We start from the raw sequence: 15,617 nt of genomic DNA on the forward strand, positions 1-15,617 counted from the left end.
GATGATTTGTTTAGTTTTTTAATTTTGCTGAAACTGAAAGATGTCTGTGATACACGGTACACGTGTTCTCTTACTTGCTGTTTTTTGACAATAATCTAGGAGACAGTATGGTGAATTCCTCGACATACTATGCAGAACATTAACAGAATATACAGTGGTTGTACTAGAGGCCAATGATACTGTGATTCCAAGAAACCGAATTGAGCCGTCATCCCCTCTTGAGTCCTACTCACTTGATCCACCAAATCTAACAATCGTTCCTCCATGTTTGATGAGATGTATGCTCTCCCCAGACTCTTTAAGGCTAAGCTAACGCCAAACGAAATTTGCCCATCGAATCACCATATTACTCGTTCGTACGCTTCGCATAAAAACAACGAGTGATGTTTTCAGCTAACACACATGGTGGCGTTCCTTGCATTATCATTTAACAAATACATACTTCTCTTCCCCGATGTTTTATAAAACTATTTACATGTTGATTAAATTTGTTCAAAAGCGAGGAAGACATGGTGTTAAATATTTCCACGAATAATTATAGTGCAGGAGTCATCAAAGTCAGCTACAAGGGAATATTTCCATGTTTTTTCCACGGGTTTTCTAGTTTCTTAGTGGCAAGTACTTCCAAATCTCGGCAGATTCTTTTCCGTGTCATGCGAGGTTTAATGATGTCGTCCACAAATCCTGAAATAGAAATAATAAAGAAATTTGATATCACAGCTTTACTTTCATAGTATGCTAGTACTGCGTTACGTGTTCCTTCCCCATCCTTATGGCTTTTTACTGCCAAAGATTATGTCAGCTTCTGTAGCAAGAAACAATTATATTTGAAAAAACGAAGACAAAAAGATAAAGAAACAAAAGATTTTAGAGAGGAAAAGGATCAGAATGATCTGGAATTTGGCGCGCAATCCATAGGGTCATCGAGTTTTCCCTAAACTAGTCATGACGAACCATTCACGCTTCCTTTCTTAAAATTCCATAACATTTCTTCCCTGAGGCATGATTTTCGTTCGTTTCACTGTTACACAGGTGTAGGGGAGAAACAAAAACTGCTCAAGTTTTGCAATCAAATTAACTGAATTCACTCGATACATACATCAAAATCTAGATTAAATTTTTAAGAATAACATTCATAGGACAGTGCAAGCTTTACCTCTTGTTGCAGCCGGGAATGGATTAGCAAATCTGTCCACATACTCAGCTTCATATTTTTCTACGTAATTAATGTAAAGCACTTTAATCAATCATCAATTACAAGGGTGCACTGAACATCGCAGTATTTCACTGACACAAATCTTCATAAAATGCCATTTAAGACATTGGACTATAAGGTTGTACAGAAGTAAACAAAAGGCTTCGAACCAAAAAATTAAAGTATCAATAATGTATTTCTAGCTTTTGTATGACAGGTGTACAAGGAAGGGAGAATTTCTGTAAGTGCGACCGTTGGGCCTACATAGAAACGCCTACTTTCTTTCCCAGACCCCATCGTGCTCAAATTAACGTATCCCCCATCACCCCCTCCCCCTCCCCCTCCCCACGTCCCATTTGTCTACCGGCCAAGCAAGCTACCAAAAAATTACCAACTACAATATACACATAATTCAGGAACACTGACTTAGAGGGAGAGAAAAATGAACTTATGCCTAAATCTCATGTCCTAAACCTTACGATGACTGTTTGTGACCTTTTCCAGCTAAACATTTAAGCAAAGTGTTTCCGACTTAATTCCCAATTATGTACACGCGTTATGTTATATCACACAAGGAGACAGAGCTAGAAAAATGTGTGAGGAAACTCTTTCTACCGGACAAGAGAATTCAAGAATAATTTAAGTACTAAATGATGTAATGATGGTCATTAACCTGAGAAGTACTCACCGATATTTTCTTTGCCCCTGAATATGATTGACACAGCACCCTTAATGAGAGAGGTAAATATAACAGAACTTGTTAAAATGTTCTTTGTGAGGAACATATAGAAACTTTCAGTTTGGATCAACAAGTAATATAAGTTCTGATACAGTTCACGCTTTATCAAGCCCCCTTTCTCGATAAAGTCCCAGGTCTAGAGCAAAAGTGAGCGTCAACTACGCTTCCCTCTTAGCGAAAAGCCCTCTCCTTTCGCCTCCCCCCTGGAAAATAACCCTTAAGCAATATAAAATTATAATTTGTAAAGGCAAAGTAGTTTTTCACAGGAAAAAATTCTGTGTGAGCGAAAGCTTTTATTGGTTTCTTCAGTCTAATATCATAAAATAAGGCTGTTTTGTTGTTTTAGTTTTTTCTTAATCCAAAGAAATGCATTATGCACATGGTATTAATTAAATCTAGGTAGGGATTCGGAAAACAAAATATGAATAACATTTTGGCCCTAATTAAGCTTCTTTATAACCGCCACTCTCTAACAAGCCCCCTCTCTGATAAGCACCTCGTCAGGGAAGCCCTGAAAACTAGTGAACCCCTCTCCCTCTGGGGCGTACTAAACTGTTCCCTCTGAATACCATGGCAATCAGCATTGACGCCTAGATACCTTAGCTCCCATAACAGCTACTTCCGCTGTTGGCCAAGCATAGTTGAAATCACCCCGCAGATGTTTAGAGCTCATAACGTCGTATGCACCGCCATACGCCTAAAAAACAAGGAAACATGGCAATTTACCACTCGAACCCTTAAAAAAGAGACTTGATTTAATATCAGTACTTTCCGATTACATAAACAACGAAACACAAAATTTAGGAAATTAAGTGTGTCTTCGAGACTATTGGTCGAAACGATGCCGAAGCTAGGAGTATAAATACTCCCCTCTCTTGGATGGAATACCAGTCCATCGCAGTTGGTGCAGCTTCACCAAGCGATGTCAAAAAAACTTCTAGTACTTGCTACTTATTCCGCTTACTTTTCTGGTGATAACAGTGATTTTAGGTACAGTTGCTTCAGCATACGCATATAATAGCTTTGCTCCATGGCGAATAATACCTCCATACTCCTGATGTGTTCCTACAAAAGAAAATGACACTGATACTTAGAGCTGATACTCTCCCTATGAGGGAAATATTTTACAAGAATTTTGCCGATATGTTGAAAATGTTCAGCCGACGCGTTAGAAAAGTGTTGTCTGTGTGTGGGCCGTCATCTGGGTCATTCTTAGCCTAATGTGTTTTAATGAGTGGGTCTCCATGTTGGAAGTGGGTTGGCCCACGTTTTGGAAGCGTGTCGGCCAACAGGTTGGAAATGTGTCAGCCGACGCGTCAGCAGTAAACGGCCGACGATTGAGAGGACTGTCGGCCGACGCGTTCGAACGTCTTAAAAGTCGTTTCTCTACTACAATATTGCGATGTCATTGTAAGGAAAGCGAGCTAAGTTAAGAACAGGTTACAAGTTTGCGATTTTCCAAAACCGTACTGGCAGAGAATTGTTAGTGAGCCGTTGTCTTTACCAAGTAAAATTCCGTCCCTACACTTTTGACTAAGGGTCAGAAATTTGGTAACGGAGTTAGAGAACTAAGAAACACTCACAAACCTGGAAGAAATCCGGGAACATCTACAAACGTGATGATGGGAATGTTAAATGCATCACAGAAACGCACGAACCGCGCTCCCTTGACAGAAGCGTTGATGTCCAAACAACCTGAGATAGACCAGCAAATAAAAAGTAAACAAGACAATAATAATAATAATAATAATAAATTATTTGAGTCGTATAGTATGGTATAACGAACCTAGAGTCTACGATAAGCCCTTGATTGACAAAAGTTAACTGTACAAAGCAACGCTATGGTTTCCTTGCATAATCTGATCTTTAATTTAATTGGTGAGGACACACAAGATAAAATTGGCAAAACAAAATCTGAGATGTGCATGGTTTTCTAAGTTTGTCATTTCAAATGTTCTCGGAAATGATCATTGATTCTCACCAGCTGCTTCTGTAGGTTGATTACCAACAACTCCCACAGTGCGTCCATTCATTCGTCCAAAACCAACTACAATGTTTCTAGCATAATCAGGCGAGATCTCAAAAAATTCACCGTCATCTACAATCTGAGGAAAGAAGAGTGATATTCAATTCAGGGAAGTCTGATGTTGCTCTACCTCCGCATAACTTCGCTCTGCGATTGGTTTAAAAAATATGATACAATTTTGCATTAACGGAATGTCCAGTTGATAAAACACGGTGTATATTTAGAAAGGTTGTGAAGTATGCATGTCGCCCCTCTTCAAATGCTGTTTGTTGCCTTGACTTTACATTTTGCTGCCTGGCAGGATATCTTTTAGGATTGCGTATTCGTTCCATTTCGATAAAAGTCCAAGTGAACTAACGAAAGCGTTTCGCATGAGGCTTGCAGGCTCTGAGGTCACTGTGATAATCTCTCGTGTAAACAGATACCCACACATGCTGATATTGTTTAACGATAAAATTGGTTGTAATGAAAATACATAAAGTGTAGCATTTGAGATTTCCACTGTTTCGGTGTTGGGAATATAAAAGAAGAGGAAATATATTTCTTCGTATAGATCCAAAAGGAAGATTGTGTTGTTGACTAATTTCCACCTTCCCTCTGTGTTCAACGTAGAAAAACTTTACTTTTATCCCTGACTGCCTGTATGCTGTGTGTTTTGTTGTCATAACACTTGACAGAAAGGACTGGGACTGAAAAGAACAAGGGCGGTGGGATGGGAGGGAGAAATTTGACAGTGGAAGGCGAACAACCGCAGAACTCAAGTGCATTTTGTAATAAAATAATGTCAGTAATGCTCTAATCACAGCCACTCACCGGATAAATCACATCTAGTATGTCATAAGCCTTGGTGGAATCAAATGGTACAAGAGTATCCAAGTTGGGAATTATTCTGTCACTGGAGGAAAGAGAGCTGAACATGAATGACTGTAACTTTGCACCGAGATGTGATCCAACCCCGTATGAGCATGCAACACACTTTGGCTGCTAATGATATTTTCCTTTCATATGATTGGCTGTTGCAATTGCTATAGTTTAGATTTCAGAGCATAACCTCAGCCCTAAAACAAATCACCACTTGGTCATCAACTTACCATGGGTCGTCTGATTCACGGATTGGAGACGGGCTCTTGTTACTGAGAGGCAGGAAGTCAAAGAAATCTCTAATCCTACAGAGATATGGAATAGATCACGAATTTAAAGCCAAGATCAAAAGATTTTCCCAAAAACTTTATCATGATTTAAATACTTGTGTTCCTATTTCCCCTCTTCTTCCCATCAAGATGAGATCTCCCTCAGACAATGTGAGAGTTAAATGCCTTGCCCACAAACAAAATTCTTGACAAAAAGAGAAGCCTTGACTGCATGTGCTCCGTTCTGTTGCAAAGCATGCAGGAAGCTGCTAGAGCATGAAATAAGTGTTAGGTAGAAACTTGAGACATAGTCAAATGTTTCTCCCCACTTCTTGTAAAAAGTTTTGTTCACAGGTTTTAACTGCGATTGTTTTAAAGCAGTCACTGCTGCATCACCCACCATAAAAGAATAGTTAAAAATGGAAAGTGCTTCTATGATAAAAAATATTGAATAAAACATGGCTTTCTTCTTAATTTGTCAATAACATTTCCATTTACGCTTCTGTGAATGTCAAAATTACACCATTAGACCTGCACACAATGCTTTTTCCTAAAAGTACATATAATTTTTGTCAAATACTTACATGGCCAAAGCTTCCACATCATTTTCAAATGCCCCACAAGCAACTCCTGATAAAAAAATTTTTTCAAGTTGTTTGCTCAGGTTCATCTTTGCAGATCAGTTCAATTGCAAAATAGCTTGAAAAAAAAAATTCATTCAAGTTTTCAATCTACAATTATCTTCACCATAGTAAAAATCCTTCTTTCAATTTTTGTGTTTTTGTTTTCTTTTGTCAGAACAGAGTTTATCATTCCAACCATGTCATTGTATTTAAGTTTTATTCTATTTAACCCTTTAACTCTCAGAAATAATTAACATGTATCTTCTCTCTTCAAAACCCAGATGTTGTCTAGCAAGTAGGTAATGAGAATACTCAAGCTTATCAGGTAGAAGTTGTTACCTTGATCTAACAACAAATTCTCATGTTAACTAATTTACAAGGAAATGTGTAGCAGCTAGAGGGGAGAATTAACAATCAGATCTTGGGAGTTGAAGGGTTAAAGGGAATTCTCCAGAACACTAAAATTGGCTCAGACCATTCTGAACTAACTCCTTGAGTCCTCTTTGTATTCTTCAAACTGCAGCTTTTTAAAATTTGTCAGTCAGTGGAAGATTAATCTGCTCATGTCCTCTATACATTTGTACATTCACCCCATGAACCCTTGAAGAGACCAGCGTCTAATTTCTCTTTACAATATCAACCATGAATCACACATTAGGGTTATGAGAATAAAAGAAATGGTCACCAAACAAAGAAGCTCTTGATCAGTAAACAAATTTTCCATGTTAGCAACTTAGGAAATGTATAGAGAACAGTATGGAGAATATGCATACTGATGTTAGGGTGTAAAGGGTTAAATGAATAAAGGGGGTAAGTTTCTAAAGAAACTGTGGTGCTGCATTGGTGCGAAAGTTTAACAGGGTAATTTGGTACTATTAACTGAGTTGATAATGCAAATTAGCCACCGTTAAGAGTTCCAAAGCTGATGTTTTGAGCATTAGCCCCTTGTCAGAGCAAATGATGAAGGGCTAACACTCAATATGTCACCTTTGAAACTCTATACAATGGCCAATTTACGTGATCAACTCAGTTGATAACATTTAATTACCCTGTAAAGGGTTAAGCCAGATTTAATGCATGTGCTTGTCGCATCTTTACCTGATACAGAGGTGTGCGTTTTAGCCCCTCCTAGTTCCTCTTGAGTGACATCTTCTTGTGTGACAGTCTTGTTTCCAAAAGGAAAGCACAGAAAAGAATTGAAAAACATCAAAGGTTAGATCTTACAATCCTAGCAGCCCTTTCCTGTCCTAATTTATACTGAAGCCTTTCCCCTTAACATCCAGGTGTGACTAGCATCCAATTTCTCCTAACACATCACCCCTGAATGATACATTAGGTCATGAGAATAAAGGAAATGATCACGTTGTCAGCACCTAACAAATGTATAGAGCATCAGAACAGCATGGAGAATATGCAAAGGTTTAACAAGAAGGTACTTGATATATGGTCATGCTCCCTTATCTATTCCTCGAGCTCCAGGAGAGAATTAACAGTCAGATCTTCGGAGTTAAAGGGTTAAGATTTAAACTCACTATGAACCACCAAATTACCTTCACTACATCTGGTCCAGTAATGAACAGATATGATGTGTCCTGAAAAGTAGATGGAGGAATTTACAATATTGTCAGACAGATATTCAATATTTAAAATATCAAACAAATTACTTTGTGGTCTGTAAATTGAGAGCCAGAAAGCATACCACCCTCAAGAAAAAAAAATGTCACTTGTAGGAAAAACTGCAATTTTTTACAATTGCAAAAAAACATTAAATTTAAAGCCTGCAAAATTAAGTACTAGTAAGGCATTATATAACAAACATACCTTGACCATAAAAGTGAAATCAGTAATTGCTGGAGAATACACAGCACCTCCTGCACAGGGTCCCATAACAAGTGAGATCTGTGGAATAACCCCTGAGGCCATCACATTACGCTGGAAAATATCAGCATAACCAGCCAGTGATTCCACACCTTCCTGGATACGAGCACCACCCGAGTCATTCAAACCAATCACTGGTGCACCAACAAGCATGGCCTTGTCCATCACCTGTGTGAATAAGACAGTGACTTGGAAATATATTTTGTAATGTTTTGCTAATGATGATGAAGTATATTCATTGTCAGTGTATGATTCGTGTTAACTGTAGAAGCATTTTAGGCATGCTTGTAGGTATGATGAATCCCTAGGGGCTACTAGGCTATCTAAGATTCTGTAAGTTATGCAAGAACTACTCGAAGGCATCTCTTTCAACTTTGCTTTTGTGTTTATTCATCACTGTATTTTCTTTATGATGATGGAACGCTCGCTGTATCCTGCATCAATAAACGAGATACCCTCTCCTGATGTTATGTTACTTTGTGTTTATTATGATAAATTGCAAATATTTTATAATCATTTCATGTTGATTAGAACACAACTTGTGTCTTTGAATAGAAGGGTTCAGAAATGGAACAAATGTTGTACTAAAGAAATAAAAAACGTGCCGGGTTCATTGTTGAGTTATACAAGCATGCAGGAATTTTTAAGAACACAAGAAGAGTGCAGAGAAGCATGAGCTGAAGGCAAGTGCTTCTCACACTTCTTGTGTGTTCTTAGAAATTCCCAATGCTTCTATAACTCATCAATGCTCAAGGAAGAACTTTTTTTATTTCTTTTATAAAATGTACTGTAAATTGTGCGTGTTCATACTAATGATGTAGGCTACATGCACTGTATCTCAACAGTGCACTTGTGTGATGTAAGGCACATGCTTTATGGAAATATAATGAACCCGTTCTGACCAATCATGGCGCATGCATTTCTCTTAACATTTTATAGTGAAATTTCTTTGAGGACTTGAAGAGTTCTTGAAGTTTTCAAAAAAATTTTCAAAACTTGAATTTTTTTAAGAACTTGAGCAGTCTTATTGTATATGTAAGGGTAGCCCTTGGAAGGATTGATGATGATGGTGGTGATTAATGTTTAGTTAACTTGAGTGGCACTCATCAAGAGAGTCACATGGAGAGTTGTTGTCAGTCAAGTGTTGTTATAAAGGCAAATTTGTGTTAATTGATTGCTCTGTTTAGCCATGATGTCATTGGCTGTAAGACTCAAGTGATGTAAGTCAGTCATGATCATTAAATTCAATCTGTCTGTAATTTTACATTGTTGTGTTTGGTGTAAATGTTGTTAAAAAAAGTTGTTGTATGGTGCAGCAGTTTCTGGCAACTGTTGAGGGGAATCTGTTGTAACATAAACTGAAGCTATAATGTTTTACACTCTGATAATGACTTCTACTTACAAGGTTGTCAAAACAGTAGTCACCACTACCAACAACAGTCCCTCTTAGGACAACTCCCAATTGGACAAACACCATATGTCATGAAATGTCACCCCTAGGTTCAAATCATTTATTATAATAAATCCTTTGTGAAAGTGAATACTTGAAATAAAAGCCTCTAAATGGAAACTGCAAAGGAAATGTATACTAGTAACAAAATGAGGATCGTCTAGTTGAAGGTTCATTTCAAGTCAAATGATGTCATGTCCTACCTTGCAGATTTTTTTGGCATGAGCACTTGACAAGCTACCACCAAATACAGTGAAATCCTGAAACCCAACTACACCATATTAGACAAAACCATAATTTAAAATCATATCTATGCAATTTTACCTTTTCAATCCCAAGATTTTATAAGTAATTCTCCTTGCTATCTGTCATACAATTCATATGATATTAGTTTGGAGAATTTGGTGTTGGATCATCAGATAATCCTCTAATTAATTTTCCTCTTCACTTTCATCACTTGTCAGCCAGGTGTTGAATTTTAATTTTGTAAGGAGAAATTCTGTCTTGATCAAGCATAGAATTTTAAAAGGGAAGAAAAAAGTACATAACTCAAGTTTAAACAAAATTCAGAAACTTTTTGCCAATGATGAACTGTGTATTCTGAAAAACCACACATTCAAAATATAACAAATATTATTCTCAATCCCTTCCTTCTTGTCTGGCCAATCTAAGGCAATGTTTTTTTAATCAAAAAAAATTCTGAAAGTGAATTATGACCTGAAAAAATTGTTACCTGACTAAAGATAAAGCAAACGCGTCCATTAATTGTTCCTTGTCCAGTAACTACACTGTCACCAGTAAACTAAAAATACATGTAAATATCAACATTAAAGTTACGCAATGAAAACACTCATTTTCTCTCAGTTCCTGTCCTACCTGACCAACATTAATGCTAAAAAGTAGGAAAAGATTCTGGTTTACTAGCAAATGTGTAGCAACAACAACTGAAGAGGGGAGAATTAATAATCAGATCTTCGAAATTAAAAGGTGAACTTTGATGGATAAATTTGGCTTACAATAACTAGAACCTTTCCCAATTTCCCTTGGGTTAAATTATGGACAGTCAAATATATCTCACAAAAAGGCAACTGAAAACTAACCTTTTGATTTTCCATTCCAAATTCAGTGCAGTTGTGTTCCATAAACATGTCATATTCAACAAATGATTCTGGGTCACACAACAGCTTGACTCTTTCTCTTGCAGTTAGTTTTCCCTAAAAAAGAGGCAAAGTTCTCTGATTAACCCTTTAACTCCCAGAAGTGATTAACATTTCACTTCTCCCTAAAATATCCATACAGTTTCCAGTAAACAGGTAATGAGAATACTCAAACTTATCAGGTAGAAGTTTTTACCTAGATCAAACACCAAATTCTTGTAACTTATTTACAAGGATATATGTAGCATTTAGAGGGGAGAATTAACAATCAGATCTTGGAAGTTAGAGGGTTAAACCTATACTAACCTCTCCCAGGATACAGGAAAAGAGGTTCCTTTTTATAAGGGGCAGGACATGTCTCAGGAATAGATATCTGTGACAAAGCTTCAGTGATCCTTCATCTTATATGTCAAAAAACAGGAGAGCCACTTAATACTATGGCTGGCTCTGTGACTGAGTGAGGTGGAGGCAATCCTGATTTTTATCGGCTCAGTGAGACTGTCTTAGAAAGACATATTACTATCTTCAGTGCAGAATTGAACACCCTGCTTTGTCCTTACAAATTAGTGAAATGTCATGAAAATTCTTTTTGAAGAGATAAATTCTTAAGTTAACAAGCTTGTTTAGTTGAGAAAGTTTGCTTCAGTCTCTTTAATGACCTTTTATGTGCCTCAACTTTCTCCTAACAGGACTGTTATCCTCCAACATATATGGTTGGGAGAATTTAACCAGAAGGGGTAGAACGATCAGTTTATGAATGACACATCAATTAAAAGGCAAGAACAAAGACGAGATTCACCTGCTATTTCGCCAGAAAAGACACCAAATTCAAGAAATGTTTACTTTGGGGAGGTGGGAGGGGAGGGTGGCTAGCTAGAAAGAAAATTTATGAAAGAGTAGCGTTCCCTCTTTAATTCATCAAAAAAATCCACTTTTTCTGAACTCGATCTTATCAAAACCAAAATCAGCAGACAGACTGAGAGAAAGTAGCTTACTTTACGATGTTGAGCGTCAATCCTCTTCTGTCCCCCACCAACAATGGCCTCTTCCTTTTTCTCTCCGATCCTCTGTAGAACGCTTCCAGAACAAGCTCGAATAAAAACAGCATTTTTCTTAAAATGGACTCCACTTGTACCTGACGTTTTGCTGATAAACCCCGCAGACACGGGGAAAAAAGATTTCAGCAATCCACCAGCCCTTGAGGCCGTGAACATAGCCATGTTTCACGACAGAATGCCCGATCTGTTGTTCTCAACTGACTAGGGTAGGGTGAGAATGCTTGCTTATGTAAGAAAAAAAAATTCAGCCCCACTTTAGGCTCTCCAGTTTCGAAAGCTGTTGTCTTTTTAAATAAATTCAATACCTGAAGTAAAATTTTTTCGACTAGACTAGTCAATTTTTCTCATTTTTTAAAGAAAATAATCATAAATTCAAAAATTATTACATTCTGAGGCACCCCTCTCTTACTAAAATCGACGCACGTGCGGCTGAACAGGAAGGGGGCATGCTGAAATCTGGCAGATACCACTGAACAATAAAACTGCGGCTCAATTCTAAAAATTAAAAATACAATCGAACGAGTTAACTGGGAATCATTGTACTAACAGTTTGCGTGGAAAGATCGTTCGAACGGTTACGGGCTCCGTTCAAAAGAGCGGAATGAACGCCACAACGCTACATGTTGAAGCGTGCAAATGCATGTTGTCACTTGAAAATGACAACCAAGCTGTTTGGGATCAGATGTTCCATTTGCTACCGAAGCTTCGCCAAGCCCTTTCATGTCGAGTGTGCCGCGGTTTATTGATCGACCCGTACGGATCTCACAGCTGTGAGCACCATGTCTGCAAAGGATGTCTACGGAAAAAACGGGCTTTGATACCTGGATGTCGGTGGTGTACAAACTTAGAAAAGCTAACGGAAGATAAACAGGCAAGAATTCTCTTAGCTTGTTATCAAAAGCTTTGCGAATACGTCGCTCAAAAGGCGGTTGGTGGACAATTACTTGCCACGCAAAATGGCGAGTATAACAAGACTTTAGCGATCATTAAAGAGGCGGTGACAAGTCCGATTTCACTCGCACACTTTCAGAATCAACAGCAACAAGCACCGGTACCCGCAAACACCACAGATTCAAATTCCCAAATTTCCCCTTCTACGAGCGGGAATTTGAACATGGCGACCGAGTCACGTGTCACACCAGTCAAACTTCCGCCGGAAATAGAACTGCTCCCTCCAAAACGAGTTACTAAGTGGTTGTCTTCTCCGACAGGAAGTGACAGTCAGAAAGAAAAGAAAAGAAAGAGAAAACCTTTCAAAGGAAGTTATTACAATTATGGGAAAAAGAAAAAAACTGTCAGGCTCAGTGCAAATGCAACAAATTCTTTTTATAATTTAGGGAGTGAGAAAAATATTTCTACAGATTTTGCTTCTCTGGATTTTAAAACTGGAGACTGTCCACAAAAAGTTATTATGGGAGAAGAGGAAAGTGAAGAGATTCAAGTTGTTGATAATGTTGATCCTGAACCGAAGCCTAAGATTGAACAAAAACAAACTGTTGTGGTGACTCCTCCTGGAAAACACAGAAAGAACAAAGGGAAGGTGAAGAGGTGTTCTTGTGGTATGTCATCCAAGCTTCAAAGCCCAAGGTGTGTTACCACGCGCTGCCCTTGCTTCAGTGATGAAGGATCATGTGAACTCTGCCCTTGTTTAAATTGTGGTAATCCCTTTAACAACAACAATAATAACAACAAAATGCAGCCAGATGGAAAATATCCATTGAAGTGTGTAGATGAAAAGAGCATGCTGACATCTGTAGAATGATTGATCATTATAGGATTTAGAGAAGGATTATCATGCATTTAATGAGGATAAGAAATTGAACCAAAACACCAAGTTTAACTTTTATCATTACAGTCTTAGTGTAGATATGTTAAATGTCTTTAAACCAAGTTAGTTTTAGGACCTGTAATGGAAGCTGAAAATCAAAACCACTTCTTATGGCATTATGCAGATTTTAATTGGTTTGTTTTAACCCTTTAACTCCCAAGATCTCATTAGTAATTCTCCTTACTGTCTGCTATATAATTCTTGTGATGTTAGCTTGGAGAATTTGGTATTGGATCAAGTAATAACCCCCTAATTTAAAAGATTTTTCTTAATTCTCATCACTTGTCTGCTTGATATTGTATTGATATTGTAAGGAGAAATTCTGACTTGGTCACTCATGGGAGTTAAAGGGTTAACCTAATGTTAAGAAAATGTAATTTTTGACTTAGGCTTCCGAAGGTGGGAAGTAACCTCAGAGAAAATATGATTTTAATTTTGAAGAACATTAAAAAGCTATGTTAAACCTCTGTTAAACAAACATCTGAAAAGATAAACGATCAGCATTGACTCAAATTCTTTTTTTTTTCCTATTTGCCTGAAGGATGCCTTCTCTTGGGTTGGTTTTGGATTTCAGCAACCATTTTGTTGAAGTGTTTTGACTCTTAGAGCCTATTGCCATGTAACCTCTTACTGTAGTTCAATTATTTTATATAGCTGAATGGTGTTATTCCGATGTAACTTCAGATTCTCCTCACTGCCATATTAGAAAATTTATAGCAGATACGGAGGAGAATATGGAATCATTCTTGTGGAGTTACATGGCTGGAATAAATACATGCTTTCTAGCTAAATAGTGTTTCTAATTTTATAAGTTATTTCTGTGCAGTGGTGACTTCTTACAAATATGGAACAGATTACCATTTTAAATAGATGTAACTCTATAGATATTTATTTATTATCATTCAAATGTTTGTTATTTACTTTAACCAACCTGTACTATATATCAGTGTCAATATGACAGAACTCATAGGCAAGCTCTTTTTGCAAGGCTGTAATCTTGTTTGTGCAGTTTAAAAATGAATCGCTTCCCTTTGTGTTGAATAATGTAGCTTTTTGTGGTTAAGTGTCAGTCTGCAATCATACTGTTATGAAGTTATGTTCTTCAACCCTTTAACTTCCAGAGGTGATTAACATGTAAGTTCTCATTAAAGTATCCACACATTATCCAGCAAACAAGTAGTGAGATTACTCAAACTTATCAGGTGCAAGATTTTATCTTGATTGCACACCAAATTCTTATAACCCATTTACAAGGAAATGTTTGGCAGCTAGAGGAGAGGATTAACAATCAGATCTCGGGAGTTGAAGGGTTGATAGTTTGACTATGAGTAGTCCTTCCTTTTCAATGAAGTTTGGCAGGCAAGTCCAAAAAAATCAGTGAAAAATCTTTAAAAAATTGATGTTTGCATGCCATGCGAAACTCTGGGAATTGAGGTGCAGGAAAAGAGGTACACTTCATGCGCCTTAACCCCAGAGTTTTTCAAGGCCAGGTTGCATGGATTTTTTTGACTTGTGTAAAAGACTTCAGTAAATAGGAAGGAATCCTTGTAGTTTATTTAATAGTGTTTAGATACCATATATGGCAAAGGTTAAGAAATTGTTAGAGCTGACCTCCGTTAGAGCAATAAAGATTGCTACTGGAGAAATTTTTAGTATTTTAGATTTAGTGTTTTGTCAACATTTCTTCAAAAAGAAATTGTCCCTGAGTTTCATTTTTTATTTTGTTAGATTTTGCTTTTTGCAGCTTGGAAGCATATTTAGACTCTTCTAATATGTGTTTTCATGGGAAATGGAAATTGGGTCAAGACACTTGGTTCTGCTTATGATAACAAAGGTTAGCCATTGTGTAAGGAAAGGGTGTCCTAAACTATCTTGATTTTAGGCTGAATCTTGAATCTGAACATTTTTTTTTTGTGAACTGTGTCAACTGTGTCAAAAGATATCAGTGGAAGGACACATCCAATAAAAACAACCTTGCTAAGAATACAAGCCAACTGCTTGCTAAAACTACAGTTGGGTTAGACCTCGTGTAATTAAACAGCCCATGGAGTTTGAGTTTCCTGATAATAAATGACTGTAATATTTCCTTTGAAGGTGATGGCTTTAAGTTTGAGTTCTTGAAGCACCACAAAAAGAAAAACATTTATATAAAACAATAGATCTGTTCAGTTATCAGCTAGAGTGTTGTCATGACGTTTGAAATATCCAGGTCGGCAAAGCCCCTCTAATATTTCAAATATATAATCAAACTTCTTTTCACCCATGCTGCTAAGTTTGCCATTTTAGAAAAGTAAAAAGGGAAATTGAATGATGATTCTTGCATTTTGTTTCCCTTGCGCTGTGTAGTCTCTCTCTGTGTCCTCATTAACTTTTGGCCAGCAACTTACCTATGCCTACTAGCCTGATAGTGGAGGAAAATCTTTCCTTTCTTCTTTCTTTTTCTTTAAGCAGAAGGAAGTTGTTTTTATCAAGATTATGAATTAGATCTTACTTTATAGATCCAGAGGGGGGTAATTTCCCTTTTGCCCTTCTG

At 37.3% G+C, this 15,617-nt stretch overlaps 2 protein-coding genes across 2 annotated transcripts; one reads left to right on the forward strand and one right to left on the reverse strand.

The window, feature by feature from the left end:
* Position 1: 1 nt before the first annotated feature.
* On the reverse strand, positions 2-11,781 carry LOC113669874 (propionyl-CoA carboxylase beta chain, mitochondrial). Its single transcript, XM_027185955.2, has 17 exons — positions 11,194-11,781; positions 10,142-10,255; positions 9,775-9,843; positions 9,245-9,301; positions 7,535-7,759; positions 7,264-7,305; positions 6,812-6,878; positions 5,675-5,720; positions 5,052-5,126; positions 4,774-4,855; positions 3,916-4,039; positions 3,522-3,629; positions 2,899-2,999; positions 2,533-2,631; positions 1,884-1,923; positions 1,157-1,216; positions 2-684 (listed from the first exon to the last, which is right to left on the reverse strand). Exons 1-17 carry the CDS (start codon positions 11,416-11,418, stop codon positions 563-565), a joined length of 1,656 nt encoding a protein of 551 aa, XP_027041756.2. The 5' UTR covers positions 11,419-11,781; the 3' UTR covers positions 2-562.
* A 76-nt stretch (positions 11,782-11,857) lies between these two features.
* Positions 11,858-14,738, forward strand: LOC113669873 (uncharacterized). The gene has a single exon (XM_027185954.2). It carries the CDS (start codon positions 11,858-11,860, stop codon positions 13,016-13,018), a length of 1,161 nt encoding a protein of 386 aa, XP_027041755.2. The 3' UTR covers positions 13,019-14,738.
* Positions 14,739-15,617: the final 879 nt, after the last annotated feature.

This window comes from Pocillopora damicornis, chromosome 6 (genome assembly GCF_964200805.1).
Source record: "Pocillopora damicornis chromosome 6, jaPocDami1.2, whole genome shotgun sequence".
Taxonomy (NCBI): domain Eukaryota; kingdom Metazoa; phylum Cnidaria; class Anthozoa; order Scleractinia; family Pocilloporidae; genus Pocillopora; species Pocillopora damicornis.